We start from the raw sequence: 19,924 nt of genomic DNA on the forward strand, positions 1-19,924 counted from the left end.
GAAATGTTATTGTAGCTCTCCTGTAAGAAGTTACATTTCGTACGACGTAAACAGAATCTGTCAAAATAATTATCTTACAAAAGTGGAAAATCTGAAATTAGACAAACTGAGGCTGTGAATAATGAATCTGAACAGGTAAATCTTGAAATGATCAGAATGAAGTGTTTCTTACTAAATCATGAGTCATCCTAGCTGCAAACCCGAGTAACGATGGCTATAAACGTTATCTAAGGCAAAAATTCATGACATTAGATCATTTTCAGACTAAACATATCTGTGTATATGGAAATTTCTTCTTCTTCTTTGGTTGACTAACCTCCGTCAAAAATGACGATTACGGTTGTGAGAAGGATTGTACTATGCTTTAAAAGAATTTAAAAAAGTGCAGGGATTTGGGTACAGTGAGAGGGGTTTTTTTTTTAAATTAATTTTTAGCTCACCTGGACCGAAGGTCCGGTGAGCTTATGCCATGGTGCAGCGTCCGTCGTCCGTCGTCCGGTGTCCGTCGTCCGTCGTCCGTCCGTCAACATTTGCTTCAAATCGCTACTAGTCAAAAAGTTCTTATTGGATTTTGACCAAATTTGGTCAGAAACATCCTTGGCAGAAGGGGATCAGATTTTGCATAAATGGTGACTCTGACCCCCAAGGGGCCTGAGTGGCGGGGCCCAATAGGGGAAATTGAGGCAATTCCTTTAAATCGCTACTAGTCATAAAGTTATGAATGGATTTGAACCCAATTTGGTCAGAAACATCCTTTGGGGAAAGGGAACAGATTTTGCATAAATGGTGACTCTGACCCCCAAGGGGCCAAAGGGGCGGGGCCTAATGGGGGAAATAGAGGTAATTCCTTCAAATCGCTACTAGTCATGAAGTTATGAATGGATTTGAACCCGATTTGGTCAGAAACATCCTTCAGGGAAGGGGAACAGATTTTGCATAAATGGTTACTCTGACCCCCAAGGGGCTAAAGGGGCGGGGCCTAATGGGGAAATAGAGGTAATTCCTTCAAATCGCTACTAGTCATGAAGTTATGAATGGATTTGAACCCAATTTGGTAAGAAACATTCTTGCGGGAAGGGGAACAGATTTTGCATAAATGGTGACTCTGACCCCCAAGGGGCCTGAGGGGCGGGGCCCAATAGGGGAAATTGAGGCAATTCCTTAAAATCGCTACTAGTCATAAAGTTTTGAATGGATTTGAACCCAATTTGGTCAGAAACATCCTTTGGGGAAGGGGAACAGATTTTGCATAAATGGTGACTCTGACCCCCAAGGGGCCAAAGGGGCGGGGCCTAATGGGGAAATAGAGGTAATTCCTTCAAATCGCTACTAGTCATGAAGTTATGAATGGATTTGAACCCGATTTGGTCAGAAACATCCTTTGGGGAAGGGGAACAGATTTTGCATAAATGGTGACTCTGACCCCCGAGGGGCCAAAGGAGCGGGCCCATTAGGGGAAATAGAGGTAATTCCTTCAAATCGCTACTAGTCATAAAGTTATGAATGGATTTGAACCAAATTTGGTCAGAAACATCCTTCAGGGAAGGGGAACAGATTTTGCATAAATGGTTACTCTGACCCCCAAGGGGCTAAAGGGGCGGGGCCTAATGGGGAAATAGAGGTAATTCCTTCAAATCGCTACTAGTCATAAAGTTATGAATCGATTTGAACCCAATTTGGTAAGAAACATTCTTGCGGGAAGGGGAACAGATTTTGCATAAATAGTGACTCTGACCCCCAAGGGGCCTGAGGGGCGGGGCCCAATAGGGGAAATTGAGGCAATTCCTTTAAATCGCTATTAGTCATAAAGTTATGAATGGATTTGAACCCAATTTGGTCAGAAACATCCTTTGGGGATGGGGAATAGATTTTGCATAAATGGTGACTCTGACCCCCAAGGGGCCAAAGGGGCGGGGCCTAATGGGGAAATAGAGGTAATTCCTTCACATCGCTACTTGTCATAAAGTTATGAATGGATTTGAACCCAATTTAGTAAAAAACATCCTTTGGGGAAGGGGAACAGATTTTGCATAAATGGTGACTCTGACCCCTAAGGGGCCAAAGGGGTGGGGCCTAATGGGGAAATAGAGGTAATTCCTTCAAATCGCTACTAGTCATAAAGATATGAATGGATTTGAACCCAATTTGGTCAGAAACATTCTTATGTGAAGGGGAACAGATTTTGCATAAATGGTTACTCTGACCCCCAAAGGACCAAAGGGGCGGGGCCTAATGGGGAAACAGAGGTAATATCTTTAAATCGCTACTAGTTATAAAGTTATGAATGGATTTGAACCAAATTTGGTCAAAAACATCAATGGGGGAAGGGGAACAGATTTTCCATAAATGGTGACTCTGACCCCCAAGGGGCCAAAGAGGCGGGGCCCCATATGGGAAATAGAGGTAATTCCTTTAAATCGCTACTAGTCATAAAGTTATGAATGGATTTGAACCCAATTTAGTAAGAAACATTCTTTGGGGAAGGGGAACAGATTTTGCATAAATGGTTACTCTGACCCCCAAGGGGCCAAAGGGGTGGCGCCTAATGGGGAAATAGAGGTAATTCCTTAAAATCGCTACTAGTCATAAAGTTATAAATGCATGTTGTAAACACAGAGAGTCTGGACTTCATTATTTCTTTAAAGCAGTTGGGATCCCCACGCTATAACCATAAATAGCATTGTTTGAGGTTAACAAACAAAAGGAATTGAACATGAACTTTATTTTGACATTTGGTCAAATCCAACCAGGTGAGCGATACAGGCCCCATGGGCCTCTTGTTTAGTGGAAACTATAAGATAAAACATTATGAGGATGTGTTTATGGTGTGTGTTTGAGTGCATTGTACTGCTGCCACCGGGAGGAGGTTCCATTGTGTTATTGTGTGTGGGAAGAAGGAGTATTTGTATGTGTCATTGGTGGCAGATAGGTGTCTGAAGGTGTAGGGGTGTGTTTGCCTTGTCCTAGGGTCTGCTGGGTGCATGATGCTGTGTGGGTCTATTGCGACATGATGGTGAATGATTTTGTATAATAGTATGAGTCTGGTCTTGAGTCTACGTGTTTGAAGTGTGGGCCAGTTGAGTTTGTCCATCATGTCTTGTACTGAACTTGTGTTGTGGTATCTGTTTTGTACGTATCGTGCTGCTCTGCATTGAATTTTTTCTATTTGGTTGATTTGGTTTGTGTTGTGCGGGTCCCATATGGAAGAGCAGTATTCCAGTTTGGGTCTCACTAGGGCTTTGTATGCATGTTCTTTTATATGTTGTGAGTTTATTTTCAGGTTGCGTTTTAGGAAGCCTAGTGATCTGTTGGCGTTTGCGGTGATGTTGTTGATGTGTGTATCCCATTTGAGATTTTTCTGTAGTGTGAGTCCTAAGTATTTGCTGGCGTCGACTTGTTGCAGTGTGTGGTCATGCAGTTTATAGTTGTATGTTGTTTTGGTGCGTTTGTTTGAAGTGGATATGATATTGCATTTGTTTGGGTGAAATTTCATGAGCCAGTCTTGTTCCCACTGTCCTGCTGCGTTTATGTCTTGTTGTAATTTGTGTGCATCGTTTATGTTGTGGATTGTCTTGTAGATGATGCTGTCGTCGGCGAAGAGTCTGAGAGTGCTGTGTTTGATGTAGTCTGGTAGGTCGTTGATGTATACGAGGAAGTGTATGACTAGAAATTAGGGGGGTCTTAGTATGACAGCTTTGCATGTATTGTCAGCTTAACTAACTTGCGAAGTAAGCCTAACTGGAGGAATTATAACATTTTGCTTGATATAATTATATGTGTGATTTGTAAAAAAAAAAATATGCACAGGGGCTTAAACCACGGGTGCCGGACTCGTTTTATAAAATAATAACATATAAGAGTACATAATTTTTTTATATTATGTGCCTGACTCGTTTTATAAAATAATAACATATAAGAGTACATATTTATATGTACTCTTATATGTTATTATTTTATAAAACGAGTCCGGCACCTGTGTTTAAACTAAGTATAAATAGTCCGAAATTTCAGACGATCTTACTATGTAGAATCAGCTTTTAAGGCGATATTAACATCAGAACACTTCGGGTTAGTACTTCAACTGTCTGGTCTTGTTATCAGATTCTGTGATTTTTTTTTATCATAGATCATAGGACCATGTCAAGCTCCTGCAGTTTTGTGCAATGATATAGCTACGTGTATAGGCAACAGGTACATATGTACATATGTAGCAGAGATCTTTGGGGCTATTTTTGCCTCTTGTTCCACAGGTACAGTACTAGCCATATCTGTCAATACATCCGCATTTTATATGCTATAACTATTATATAATTGACAGAGGGGAGGCTCAGGCTTGTACCTGTGGTTTTAAGCTCATTCCCCCATCACAAAGTCCCATGAAAATTATATGGAGCCAGCTGTATAATGGAATACAGGGCTACCATATCTGGTGTAGGGCCAGAGGGCACTGCTATATAAAAAGGTGGAATTCTCCGACATCGTTTGGTGCTGCTAAGGTTTTGGTGCAGATACACTAAAATCGGGTGTGACATAACACCTACCTTACATATATATGGATAAATGAGATATTTATTTACCCCAAAACACCTATTTAGTCCCATATCAGTGTTCTATTTCATCTGTATAGACCCTCGCTTTACACTGGTCAACATGGAGGCCAATCGACTACATAGTACATTTGTATATACATTGTAGAATTCAAAAAATGTCAACAGAAACCAAATCCAAATAGATTTCTGGTTTGCATATACAATATTAATATTGCATTAATAGCATTTCAAATTTGACTAATTTTCTTCTTTGTAGGCCAGGAAGGCTATGTTGCAATTGGCTGTTGACATTTGTGTTGATGTTTGTAACAACAGAAGTAACAGGTAACAATCTATTGCCTTTTTGTACATGTATATTGTGTGGAAACGTTAACATTTTCATTCATCGCCAACATTAACTTCAGAATAATCCAAAATTTTAAGAGAGTAATTCCTCAATGGTACTAAAAAAAATTGAGTGACTACTTTAGCTTCCTATAGGAAAGGCACAAGTCCTGAGGACTCATATATTTTTATCTGGTATTTATCTCAATTCCACCTTTATTAAAGATTTCTTTGCCTTGAGCATTAATGCCCTGATATTTCAATGTGTATGTAATTTGGAAATGAGAATGCAGACCACTCTCTAAACTTATCAGGAATATTTGAACAACTTATGCAAAATTAAATTTTGATTTAATTCGTGAACTTTTATTTTTGTACACAGAAGGCTGCAGTAATCTGACACACCACTGTCTTAATCGTACAGTGAGGACATATGATTTTCTCGCAATGAATGGGTCTATAATTACGAGACTCCCTGGAAAGAACTATTACACCAGTGGTATGGAATGCGAGTGGTATTTAGATGCTGGGGCAAATGGAAGAGTGAAACTGACATTTGTCAAAGTGGATCTACGACCTGAGAATCATGATGAAAAATGCAGTGAACAAGACCATCTCAAGATTAAAAATAGTAAGTACACAATACTACACAGTTGTACGATTTTAGCTTGCTTGGATGAAGTCCAAGGGAGCTGTTGATATACTCCTGGCATTGGCATCATCTGTAGACAGTCACAGCTAGGTCAATGTTTTATAAAACCGTACTAGTGTTGTGTCAAAACTAAGGGTATACAGCTTAGGTATTCAATATATGATCCTTGTGACATGATGTAAACACCTTTCCATTGGTACTATATTTACAGTTCTGCTGACCTTGACTGTGACTTTTGACCTACTTTTAAACAACTTAACTTTGGCAACAGTATATGTTATTTATAACCATACATGATATAAAGGGCTTTCAGATTTGACATGTTCCTTGTCACAAGACCTTTCCATTGGTACTGCACTTGCCGACCTGCTGACCATGCACCCTGACCTTTGACCTCCTTTAAAAAGCTTTAACAATTGGCTGCAGTACATATTAACTGCACAGGAGAAGAATTTCTTAATTCTTGTTACAGGAGCTACATCTGCTGACCTGCTGGCTTTGACTGTGACCTTTGATCTACTTTAAAAATGTAATCCTGAATGTTAACCCTTTTGGCGAGCTACATTAGTATGTAAGGTCTTTATAACAACTCTTGCTATCAATATTACAAGCTGAAAATGAAAACAGGCCACAAGTCTGATTTAAAGTATATGCTTATGTAAATTATTACTAGTAATTGCACCAGTACAGTGATTTTTTTTGGCTAGATCTACAGCCCACTTTGGGCTGTTTCCCCTTGCCAAAAAAAGGTGTATTTTCCCAATTTTGAAACATCATTTTTCCCAATTTAAAAAAAAAAATTAAAATTTTTTTTATTGAATTTCTATCTGGTTATCTGTATTGTATTTCATTCCTAGAATATGTGAATATTATGGTACGATAGTTGATCATCATACACGTGAACAGTAGCCTGACAAATTTACTTCCGCGATAGGCAAGTTGGCCTTAATTAGTCGTATAAACGGTATAAGGGAGGTAACTCGAATCCTGATCACTGTTGCGCTTTCCACAAATGACATGCTGGCAAGCGTTTCAGAGAGTCGGTAGACAAAACAAGAAGACTTCCTTTGTTTTGTAGTCTAAGTAATAACCCAGGATGCTTTCTACTGACTCTTCATATCATGAGGCAGACCAGAAAAGCCAATAAATGAAGTGTTTTGACTTATTTAAGTATTTTGTCATTATTTGCTATTTTCCCAAATTCACCAAACACCACAATTATTTTCCCAATTGAAAAGGCATAGGCTGTTGAAAAAATTACCTGAAAAAAACACTGCAGTAATACATGATTAGTTGGTAAAAAATTTTTTTAAAGTAATTTTGAAAAATGAAGATTTTCATTTTTTCAAGAATATAAATGTTTCATGCATTTTGTATTAATCAGATGTCAAAAAATAGAGAACGTGGTTGACATAAGTACTGTCAAGTCATAAAAGTTTTATACTCTGAATAAGAAATAGTTTTTCCATAATGTTCATATATATTATCTTATTACGGAATAACTCAATTGACAGTGTTAACATTTTCATGTTTTAGGTGAATCAAAGATGTCCTTGAAATACGTCGGGAACTGTCAACTCAGTAAGACGCAAGACTAGACCCTTCAATCCTGATCTGTACATTTGTTTGGTTTTAGGTCTAGGTCGATATACCAGACAGGTTTGTCCAGGTGTTCATGCAGAACAGTTTATTAGTATCGGGCGAGGGACTTACGTCACTTTCCAGTCAGATAAAAGAGAGCAAGGGTTTCATCACAAAGGGATTGAAATAAGATATGAAATGTTTGGTAAGTAGAATCTACGCAAGGCATCCAGTTGACATTTGATTTTTTTATGACCCTCAAAATTGGACTGGATTATTATGGTCTGGTTTTGTTCGTCTGTCTATCTGTCTGTCCATCTTTTGTAATCTTTTGTTTGCTCTGAAATCTACAATTTTCAACCAATCTCTTTGAAATTTAGGAGGCTTCATAATGAAGTTATGTATAGTTGTGTTTCTGTCAACAACATCATGATTTCACTTTTTTTTGCAAGAGTTACTCCCCTTTATTTATTTTAATATTTAATTTTTGTTTAGGACCTCCTACATTTTTCAACTGATGTTTTCCTGCACGGCATTTATTCAACTCTTTTTGTGCAAAACTTGAATTTATTGCCCTAAATATCTTATCACTGTAGATTTTCGCCCTTCGATCAGTTTTCAACTTACTAATTTTCTTTGAATTCAAACATTTTGTAGACTTTGTATGAAATGAAATGATAGTGTTTGTATAAAATTAAAAATGATAGTGGCATTTTTGATATAAAATTAATATTGCATTTCGATATTTGTATTCACTTGTTACAATAATGCAATTTTTAATTGGCGTGGGATGGACGTGTATCGTTCAATCCTTCAGTTCTCTTGTAAGCCATTTCAGATACCAAATCTTAGTGTTAAAACATGTGGATTAATATAATTTTTCACCCCCTTGGGGGTGAGACAGGGGAATCTCAACCCGAGGGGAAGATTCTTAAGTTGCTAAACACGAGGCTTGCCGAGTGTTTGGCAGCTTAATTATCTTACCCCCGAGGGTTGAGATTCCCCTGTCTCACTTCCATGAGGGTGAATGATTATTTTTCTCTTACCCTGTTTACCCTCTTATGTATCTAATATTGACGTTACATTAATGCAAGGAAATGTTTTCGTGACATGATTAAATTGTCGATGTGACGTCATTTTACTGTTGCCATGACGTCATGGTATTGTTGAAGTGACAAAATACAATTGTTGAGAACGTGAAAAGAGCATGTGTAACTTTTCTTTTCCTTGGGGTGAAATAAGAAAATCTCATCCCGGTAAAACTGCGGATAGGCCTGTCCAGGGTAAGAGAAAAACATGTCCCTTCAATCCCAAGATTCGGACTTCATTTTGAGGATTGGAAAACATACTTGTGATGTACTATACTTAAGAAATAATTAACGATGATTCGTGTATTGTTGCAGGATATACAACGAGGACAAGGATATTTTGCAATTAAATTAATAACGAAGGCCGCAGGCCTGAGTTATTAATTAAAATTGCAAAATATCCGAGTCCGAGTTGTATATCCTGCAACAATACACGAGTCAAAGTTGATTATTTCTATTCTACCATGTACTGTTTAGTTCTGAGATTGACCTCTTTCTAATAGAAAAAACAGCAAAGAAACCCCGAGAAAACCTTGTAATTTATTTCTTGAGTATTGCATTATTTGTTGATGAAATATACAGGCAATACAGTACTACGATCAAAAGCATCTATCATATGGCATTGATTTTGAAAATTAGAAAAAAAAAGAAAAAGAAAAAAAGGGGGGCCTCCGTAGGATTCGAAATCGCGTCGTGATAAAAATTTATTGAAAGACTAACCCATTAGCCCACGCGGCTATAGTAGCCTTTTATGAAACGGGTGAATTTTAGATATATAAAATTGTAACAGCCGTGACTCACGAGCGTGTATTATTGGCACGAGCGTGTATTATTGGAAAATAATATATGGTTTTAAACCAATCAAAACTGGCGTTGCATAGCAAACATGGTAGAATGAGACTTAAGGGTCTACTGGAAGTCATGTTACTGAGTCTTGATTGAATTACTGTTATAAATAAAAACAATTGCTATGTGGACAGACCACATGTACAGACTTTTCCCATTAAATAAAAGTCAAGTTCCCATTAAATAAAAGTCAAGTTCCCATTAAATAAAAGTCAAGTTCCCATTAAATTAAAATTAAGTTCCCATTAAATGGCAAATAAGTTTTTCACTAGATCTCATTGGGCCGCGGTGGCTGAGTGGTTAAGGTGTACTGACACTTTATCACTAGCCCTCCACCACTGGGTTGCGAGTTTGAAACCTACGTGGGGCAGTTGCCAGGTACTGACCGTAGGCTGGTGGTTTTTCTCCGGGTACTCTGGCTTGCCTCCACCTCCAAAACCTGGCACGTCCTGAAATGACCCTGGCTGTTTATAGGACAATATTTCAATTTCTACTCAAGTTGGACTCAATAAAACTACCAAACTTAATCTGTTTCATTTGCTCATGAATTTGACCATATTGACACTGATCAGTGCGTATGAATACATGGTTAAAATCCTTCCGCGGAACGACTTCACTTTTTCTACATTGTTGTTATAAACATGGAATCATTAATAAATTTATCAAATTTTTTAATGTATTCTTGCGTTTTATGAAAGTATGGAAGACTAGATATGCTAAATACTTCTATTTTGACAAAATAATGCTGTTCTTAGCTCACCTGGTCCAAAGGTCCGGTGAGCTTATGTCATGGCGCAGCGTCCGTCGTCCGTCCGTCGTCCGTAAGCATTTACTTCAAATCGCTACTAGTCAAGAAGTTCTTATTGGATTTTGACCAAATTTGGCCAGAAACATCCTTGGCAGAAGGGGAACAGATTTTGCATAAATGGTGACTCTGACCCCCGAGAAGCTAAAGGGGCGGGGCCCAATAGGGGAAATAGAGGTAATTCATTTAAATCGCTACTAGTCATAAAGTTATGAATGGATTTTAATCGAATTTGGTCAGAAACATCCTTGGGGGAAGGGGAACAGATTTTGCATAAATGGTGGCTCTGACCCCAAAGGGGCCAAAGGGGCGGGGCCCAATAGGGAAAATAGAGGTAATTCATTTAAATCGCTACTAGTCATAAAGTTATGAATGGATTTTAATCGAATTTGGTCAGAAACATCCTTGGGGGAAGGGGAACAGATTTTGCATAAATGGTGGCTCTGACCCCAAAGGGGCCAAAGGGGCGGGGCCCAATAGGGGAAATAGAGGTAATTCCTTTAAATCGCTACTAGTCATAAAGTTATGAATGGATTTGAACCCAATTTGGTCAGAAACATCCTTGGCAGAAGGGGAACAGATTCTGCATAAATGGTGACTCTGACCCCCCGAGGGGCCAAAGGGGCGGGGCCCAATAGGGGAAATAGAGGTTATTCCTTTAAATCGCTACTAGTCAAGAAGTTCTTATTGGATTTTGACCAAATTTGGCCAGAAACAACCTTGGCAGAAGGGGAACAGATTCTGCATAAATGGTGGCTCTGACCCCAAAGGGGCCAAAGGGGCGGGGCCCAATAGGGGAAATAGAGGTTATTCCTTTAAATCGCTACTAGTCATAAAGTTATGAATGGATTTGAACCCAATTTGGTCAGAAACATCCTTGGCAGAAAGGGAACAGATTTTGCATAAATGGTGACTCTGACCCCGAGGGGGCCAAAGGATCGGGGCCCAATAGGGAAAATAGAGGTAATTCCTTTAAATCGCTACTAGTCATAAAGTTATGAATGGATTTGAACCCAATTTGGTCAGAAACATCCTTGAGGAAAGAGGAACACATTTTGCATAAATGGTGACTCTGACCCCCCGAGGGGCAAAAAGGGTGGGGCCCAATAGGGGAAATAGAGGTAATTCCTTTAAATCGCTACTAGTTATAAAGTGATGAATGCATGTATGTTCTAAAAACAATTCTTGAGGTCTTTCAGACCTTTAGAGAGTCTGGACTTCATTAATCTTTAAAGCAGTTCGGATTCCCACACTATAACCATATATAGCATTGTTAGAGATTTACAAATAAAACAAATTCAATATGAACATTATTTTGACATTTGGTCCAATCCAACCAGGTGAGCGATACAGGCCCCATGGGCCACTTGTTTAATCCTAAAATGCCGGCCTATTTTACTCGACCGACTAGACATGCACAATCCGGACCTCCTCAGGCTTTTCTGCATTTGGACTTGCGCAAGCTTCGAGACATTAATATCTAGACCGACTTTTTTATTCGCAGTTCATTAAATTTGTCTCAAGAGCAACTTAATTCACAGTCCATTAAATTTGTCTCCCCAACTCAATTCATGACCCCATGAAATCGACCAAATCAAGATTCAATCCTTAATTAAACCAAATATCATGGTAATTATATTTTAATATTTAAGCCGACACCAACATTTTTATCAATGTAAATTGTACTTATCCTAAATATCAGAGGGACACACCTAGAGATTTTTCCATTTGTAATTTCAGATTTTAGACTTAATTATACATTTTCTTTATAAAATTGTACATATATATACATGTATGAAAAATAACAAAAAGAAAACAGACTTTGCAGCAAAGTCTGTTTTTTGACAATTGTTGACGTTATAAAATTATTTTTTTTATTTGTAGGTCTTAAATAGGCATGTATATATGGACTAAATGCCATTTATTGTCAAAATAATAACAATTTATTACACTCTGTCGGAGGTGTAGCATCTTTAAGGATAAATACACTAGATTTATGGTTAGATTGGAATTAATATTTTTTTATTACAGAACCAGGAAAGCGGAAATGTCCCCCAGGCTGGGTGTGTGGACCAGAAAATCATGATGGAACCTGCAGCTGTTACTATGTAATGAGTGGACCAAGCAGCATGGTTGATTTTCAGACTGCCCAGAAGTTCTGTGGTTTCAGTAATGCAAATCTTGTGAAGATCGACTCTGCACGCATGCATAGATTTATACAAGGTAAGCCAGACCGTCCATGGTCGTAAGTTAGTAACGACTTTAGCCGGAGTTTCCTCTGGCCCTGACACCATATCTGTGTAACACAGCGCATGATTTATTAAATTCAAATCGCTGCCTCCGCTAGGGGTCGGCCCCACCTCTGGCTTACTAGTCTTACGCTCAACCGATCGAGCTAAAGTGAAGATCTCAGTAGCTGAGCAGTATACATCTTCGCTAGCCAAGGCTTCTGATTACGTTACACTACACGAACCCTTGGCGGATATAGGCATCAGTTCTGACCCTCTAGCGGAGATTCAAAATTACCACTCTTTACACATGAAATTTTCGACCAATCAAAACGAGCGTTACCGATTTACTTCATCTGAGATGTTTACAAACACACATGGAGGCTTGTGTCATTTTGATGAGATATGTGATCAATGACATAAATAGATTGATCAAACACAGCGAATGTTTCCCTAAAGATAGTTCGTCTCTGTATATAGGTAAAATGCCATGACATAGTCGACATTGTAGCTCTGTACTGGGTGCCGCAATTTTTGTTTACTGCGAAACCAAGCCTGAACGTAAAACGCGATTTGATTGGGTGCCCTGGGATTCCAGGGCGCGACGGTTTGAACACGACTATATCCGCCAAGGGTTCGTGGAGTGTAACATAATCAGAAGCCTTGGCTAGCGAAGATGAGCGGTATATTGCAGCTAGTATTTACAAGGGTTACATACTCCCCCTCCAGGAAAGAACTTGTCCTCGAGTTTTCAGGGTCAACAGCAATGATTTCGGAAGCAGCGATGAGCATCATTTCCGAGTCCCTACATCCCACCAATGTAACTGAGCTCATAATTTATTAAATTTTAAATAACTGCCTCCACTAGGGATCGAACCTGGGACCTCTGGCTTACTAGTCTTATGCTCAACCAATCGAGCTAAAGAGATGATATCTCTAGCCGAACAGTATATTGTGGCTTGTATTTACCAGGGTTAATCTGGAAGGCCAGAGGAAACTTGGGCCTGTAATGACTTCATACAAGGTAAGCCAGACCGTCCAGTCATAAGTTCGTAATGAACTTGTGTTCATTGTCATTTTGTAAACTCAGTTCTTTCTGGCACGGTTTGATTTCACGTGGAAGCATGATAGATGTACCTGCTATTTTGCACATGTTCCATAAATACCAAATACATGGCAAAACAATAAGCTCGGTTGAAGTATTTGCTGCTGAATGGTCTCTTGGCATCAATATAAACTTATGTAGAAATAATGTCCCCCAGCATACACTGTGTTGAAGCTGCGAAGTACTAAATGCATATATATATGGGTGAAAGAAGTAAATTATAAACTGTAATATTCCGGATAACACTGGATCCTTGCTAGCCTGAGTTTCCTCTGGCCCTGACACCATGTCCTATACCAGACTTGGCTACATGGATAATTTTGGTACAGCCCTAAAATACCTCCCACCCCTCCCACATGGATAATTTTGGAACAGCCCTAAAATGCTTCCCACCCCTCCCACATGGTTAATTTTGGTACAGCCCTAAAATACCTCCCACCCCTCCCACATGGATAATTTTGGAACAGCCCTAAAATGCTTCCCACCCCTCCCACATGGTTAATTTTGGTACAGCCCTAAAATACCTCCCACCCCTCCCACATTGATAATTTTGGTACAGCCCTAAAATGCCTCCCACCCCTCCCACATGGATAAATTTGACACAGCCCTAAAATACCTCCCACTCCTCCCACATTGATAATTTTGGAACAGCCCTAAAATACCTCCCACCCCTCCCACATGGATAATTTTGGAACAGCCATAAAATTGAAATGCTTATTTTTAATCGTTTGTGATATAACCTATAATTAATTTAATGCTGTTGATGTTTTTTTGTAGGATTGGTCCTGAAGTATTCAAATGTTGCTTACTTTTGGATCGGCTTGAATGACATAGAAAAAGAAGGAACATTTGATTGGATAGACCGTAGTTCGTTGTTTTTCGGTAATGGGTAAGAGTTCAATACATGGAAACTTCACATTCAAATACATAAAAATAATGATGATAATAATATAAAACATTTATGTACCACACTATATAATTGTATAGCTACTCTAATGCGCTTCACATATAATACATTTTAGTTCAAGGGTTAACTTTACACAATGTACATAATTCAAGGGTAACATAATGTACATAATTCAAGGGTTACACAATGTACATAATTCAACAGTTACACAATGTACATAATTCAACAGTTACACAATGTACATAATTCAACAGTTGCACAATGTACATAATTCATCAGTTACACAATGTACATAATTCAACAGTTACACAATGTACATAATTCAACAGTTACACAATGTACATAATTCAACAGTTACACAATGTACATAATTCAAGGGTTACACAATGTACATAATTCAAGGGTTACACAATGTACATAATTCAACAGTTACACAATGTACATAAATCAAGGGTTACACAATGTACATAATTCAAGGGTTACACAATGTACATAATTCAAGGGTTACACAATGTACATAATTCAAGGGTTACACAATGTGCATAATTCAAGGGTTACACAATGTACATAATTCAAGGGTTACACAATATACATAATTCAACAGTTACACAATGTACATAATTCAACGGTTACACAATGTACATAATTCAAGGGTTACACAATGTACATAATTCAAGGGTTACACAATATACATAATTCAAGGGTTACACAATGTACATAATTCAAGGGTTACACAATGTACATAATTCAAGGGTTACACAATGTACATAATTCAAGGGTTACACAATGTACATAATTCAAGGGTTACATAATGTACATAATTCAAGGGTTACACAATGTACATAATTCAAGGGTTACACAATGTATATCATTCAATATTTACACCATGAACATAATTCAAGGGTTACACAATGTACATAATTCAAGGGTTACACAATATACATAATTCAAGGGTTACATAATGTACATAATTCAAGGGTTACACAATGTACATAATTCAAGGGTTACACAATGTATATCATTCAATATTTACACCATGAACATAATTCAAGGGTTACACAATGTACATAATTCAAGGGTTACACAATGTACATAATTCAAGGGTTGCACAATATTCATAATTCAAGGGTTACACAATATACATAATTCAAGGGTTACACAATATACATAATTCAAGGGTTACACAATGTACATAATTCAAGGGTTACACAATGTACATAATTCAAGGGTTACACAATGTACATAATTCAAGGGTTACACAATGTACATAATTCAAGGGTTACACAATGTACATAATTCAAGGGTTACACAATATTCATAATTCAAGGGTTACACAATATACATAATTCAAGGGTTACACAATATACATAATTCAAGGGTTACACAATGTACATAATTCAAGGGTTACACAATGTACATAATTCAAGGGTTACACAATGTACATAATTCAAGGGTTACACAATTTACATAATTCAAGATTTACACAATGTATATAATTCAAGAGTTACACAATATACATAATTCAAGGGTTACATAATGTACATAATTCAAGGGTTACACAATATACATAATTCAAGGGTTACACAATGTACATAATTCAACAGTTACACAATGTACATAAATCAAGGGTTACACAATATACATAATTCAAGGGTTACACAATGTACATAATTCAAGGGTTACACAATGTACATAATTCAAGGGTTACACAATGTGCATAATTCAAGGGTTACACAATGTACATGATTCAAGAGTTACACAATGAACATAATTCAAGGGTTACAAAATGTACATAATTCAAGGGTTACACAATGTACATAATTCAAGGGTTACACAATGTACATAATTCAAGGGTTACACAATATACATAATTCAAGGGTTACACAATGTACATAATTCAAGGGTTACACAATGTACATAATTCAAGGGTTACACAATATACATAATTCAAGGGTTACACAATGTACATAATTCAAGGGTTGCACAATATTCATAATTCAAGGGTTACACAATGTACATAATTCAAGGGTTACACAATATACATAATTCAAGGGTTACACAATGTACATAATTCAAGGGTTACACAATGTACATAATTCAAGGGTTACACAATGTACATAATTCAAGGGTTAAACAATGTACATAATTCAAGGGTTACACAATATTCATAATTCAAGGGTTACACAATATACATAATTCAAGGGTTACACAATGTACATAATTCAAGGGTTACACAATGTACATAATTCAAGGGTTACACAATGTACATAATTCAAGATTTACACAATGTACATAAATCAAGGGTTACATAATGTACATAATTCAAGGGTTACACAATATACATAATTGAAGGGTTACACAATGTACATCATTCAAGGGTTACACAATGTGCATAATTCAAGGGTTACACAATGTACATGATTCAAGAGTTACACAATGAACATAATTCAAGGGTTACAAAATGTACATAATTCAAGGGTTACACAATGTACATAATTCAAGGGTTACACAATGTACATAATTCAAGGGTTACACAATATACATAATTCAAGGGTTACATACTGTACATAATTCAAGGGTTACACAATATACATAATTCAAGGGTTACACAATGTACATAATTCAAGGGTTACACAATGTACATAATTCAAGGGTTGCACAATATTCATAATTCAAGGGTTACACAATGTACATAATTCAAGGGTTACACAATATACATAATTCAAGGGTTACACAATGTACATAATTCAAGGGTTACACAATGTACATAATTCAAGGGTTACACAATGTACATAATTCAAGGGTTAAACAATGTACATAATTCAAGGGTTACACAATATTCATAATTCAAGGGTTACACAATATACATAATTCAAGGGTTACACAATATACATAATTCAAGGGTTACACAATGTACATAATTCAAGGGTTACACAATGTACATAATTCAAGGGTTACACAATGTACATAATTCAAGATTTACACAATGTATATAATTCAAGAGTTACACAATGAACATAATTCAAGGGTTACACAATGTACATAATTCAAGGGTTACACAATGTACATAATTCAAGAGTTACACAATGAACATAATTCAAGGGTTACAAAATGTACATAATTCAAGGGTTACACAATGTACATAATTCAAGGGTTACACAATGTACATAATTCAAGGGTTACACAATATACATAATTCAAGGGTTACATAATGTACATAATTCAAGGGTTACACAATATACATAATTCAAGGGTTACACAATGTACATAATTCAACAGTTACACAATGTACATAATTCAACGGTTACACAATGTACATAATCATATAACCTAGCTTGACGACTTGAGCAGTTAGATGATAATGTGTATAAGATGTCTGTAAGAGACTCTAAAAAGCGCACAATGTCATAAACAAGTGAGTTTATCCTCCTTCTTGAATTTTGTCAGAGTTTTAGATTTTAACAGATGTTAAGACAAAGTGTTTGACATCATTGGGAAAAAAGCAACTGCAACATTTCCGAAGCACCGATTACCATAAGTCACAGTATGAGAGTTTGGAACGCATAACAATAGCATTTACCTTATACTTAAATAAAACATTAGGCAAATAAACTGAAGATATATAATAACGTCAGTGTAATTTGAGGGATGTCTATATATATTGTATTGATGCATTCATATTGGAAAATAATAACAGAAGTTTAAAGCCAAGCTTCACCCTTTTGCTGGGGTCGTAACTTTACCTTAAGAGCCCAGCAAAGGATGAAATTCACCAGTACCATTAGGCTGATTGCCAAGCTTTGCCATATTTTATGAAATAACCAATTCCACATGGATATATACTAACTTTCTTCTCACTTTACATTGGTAATATTAAATTAAGAAACGGAACTAAAAAATGCTTTTCATTTAAATCTTTAGATGTTTTTCAGTCAGGTAAACTTGTTATCTGGAGTACTGTAAACCAAAGACTTGGCTTAACTCAGAAATAAAATGTATGTTCTGACGGTAAAATTAAATATAAAATATACTTGGTTTTATACCTTGAATACTTGGGGAAGTCATCTGTATTTTCACTAATAAAATGATAAAAAAAATAACTCCCTCACTCATCTCATTTTAGAAAAACTGGCCTGAGAACCAACTTAGTAATATATTTTAATTAGCCTTATATAATATTGTGTAATTCAACATCTGTAAAGCGACAACCTGTTTTTTCAGGACGATCTATTATCCATGATTGTTTGAATAACATGAATGCATCACACACAAGTTTTAACTGAAAATTTTCTTCATACACTTCACATTCCAGGCTTCACATTTAGACTTCACATTCCAGACTTCACATTTCAGACTTCACATTCCAGACTTCACATTTAGACTTCACATTCCAGACTTCACATTCCAGACTTCACATTTCACACTTCACATTCAGACTTCACATTCCAGACTTCACATTTAGACTTCACATTCCAGGCTTCACATTCCAGACTTCACATTTCACACTTCACATTCAGACTTCACATTCCAGACTTCACATTTAGACTTCACATTCTAGTTTTTCAGGAGGAATGATAATTTTTTTGTGGGGAATTCCTAGTTTTTTAATAGTCATTCTTTAGTTATGTTTTTAATGTTTGTCAAGAATGTAAATAGATGTTTTACATCCCTATCAAAAAACTCTGTTTATTTCAATCAACAGAGGAAAAGATAACAGTTTAACAAAAAACTGTGTTATCCAGGAACGGTTTACAGGATCTTGGATTACCGTGTCATGTAATGAACACCACCTCTACATTTGTGAGATTTTCTCCAGTAAGTATCATACTGTATTATTTTTGAACATTTTTTTATGAATATCATCATGAAATGATGACAAGCAATTAGTAATATTGTGTGATCAGTACTTTGGAGGGGGGGGGGGACACAACGTCCCGGCACATAGAAAATTGCAGCAATCTAAACAAATCTTTTATGGATTTACATTGAAGGTGAGCCTCAATCTGAGATTCATTCAATGGTTTGATTTATTGGAGTTATCTCCCCAATAAATCGAAGCATTGAATGAATATCTATGTTGGGCTCTCCATTGATGTAAATAGTGTTTGTTAATTCTCGATTATTACCAATAATTGATTGTTCATTAACATATTAATTAGTAAATGTGATATATAAAATCCATAATCAACTATATAGATCTATCATTTGTTGTGAATTATTTTCTCATGAGGCCAGAAAAAGTGTGATTTGTTATTATTATTTACTAGGTACGGTATAATATTAAATTTTATTTATTAATAAAAACTAGTTAATAAAATATAAGTTTAATATATAGTGAACATGCAATAAAGAAAAGAAAAAAGAAAAGTGAACAACATTTCGTTCAAATGTTGGATGGCCGGGTGTCACATGTAAGTACCCAGAGTATGATTCCTGACCAGGATATGAAAAGTATTGGGTCACCTGGGTTTTATTCTTAGTACTCTTGTTTCCTCCCACAATGATACCCCCCCCCCCCCCCCCCCTCCCCACTCGCACTTTCATTCAGGCCAAATAAAGTGATTTAGATATCAGTTGGTAACACTTGTTCCACAATTATTGTAAAATAAATCAAGTTCGCAAAATGTTGTGAGAATGTTTTTTATAATTATGTGTCTTTGATAAATTGATAATTAAATTAAGTTGACCCGATCAACAGTTATGATTTTCTTACCGATTACCAATAGTTAATAAATGACGTTGACCCGATACTGGCCGATAGACAGTAATGATTTTCTTGACAATATTAAATTTCTTTAAATTGAATTTAAATTTAGTCTTGAACATGTGTTGTTTATT

The 19,924-nt window shown here is 36.6% G+C and overlaps 1 protein-coding gene across 1 annotated transcript; it reads left to right on the forward strand.

Annotated features, from left to right (window-relative positions):
* Positions 1-15: 15 nt before the first annotated feature.
* LOC117337712 lies at positions 16-19,364 on the forward strand. Its single transcript, XM_033898810.1, has 8 exons — positions 16-135; positions 4,807-4,874; positions 5,257-5,505; positions 7,163-7,312; positions 11,878-12,069; positions 13,957-14,068; positions 18,789-18,901; positions 19,354-19,364. Exons 1-8 carry the CDS (start codon positions 122-124, stop codon positions 19,362-19,364), a joined length of 909 nt encoding a protein of 302 aa, XP_033754701.1. The 5' UTR covers positions 16-121.
* Positions 19,365-19,924: the final 560 nt, after the last annotated feature.

This window comes from Pecten maximus, chromosome 11 (genome assembly GCF_902652985.1).
Source record: "Pecten maximus chromosome 11, xPecMax1.1, whole genome shotgun sequence".
Taxonomy (NCBI): Eukaryota; Metazoa; Mollusca; class Bivalvia; order Pectinida; family Pectinidae; genus Pecten; species Pecten maximus.

What these genes read in the sequence shown, in the direction of transcription:
- LOC117337712 (XM_033898810.1), top strand. An exon ending in AATAAGATATGAAATGTTTG is followed by an intron (nt 7,313 to 11,877) that starts GTAAGTAGAATC and finishes TTTTTATTACAG; the next exon opens with AACCAGGAAAGCGGAAATGT. An exon ending in TCGTTGTTTTTCGGTAATGG is followed by an intron (nt 14,069 to 18,788) that starts GTAAGAGTTCAA and finishes TTCAATCAACAG; the next exon opens with AGGAAAAGATAACAGTTTAA.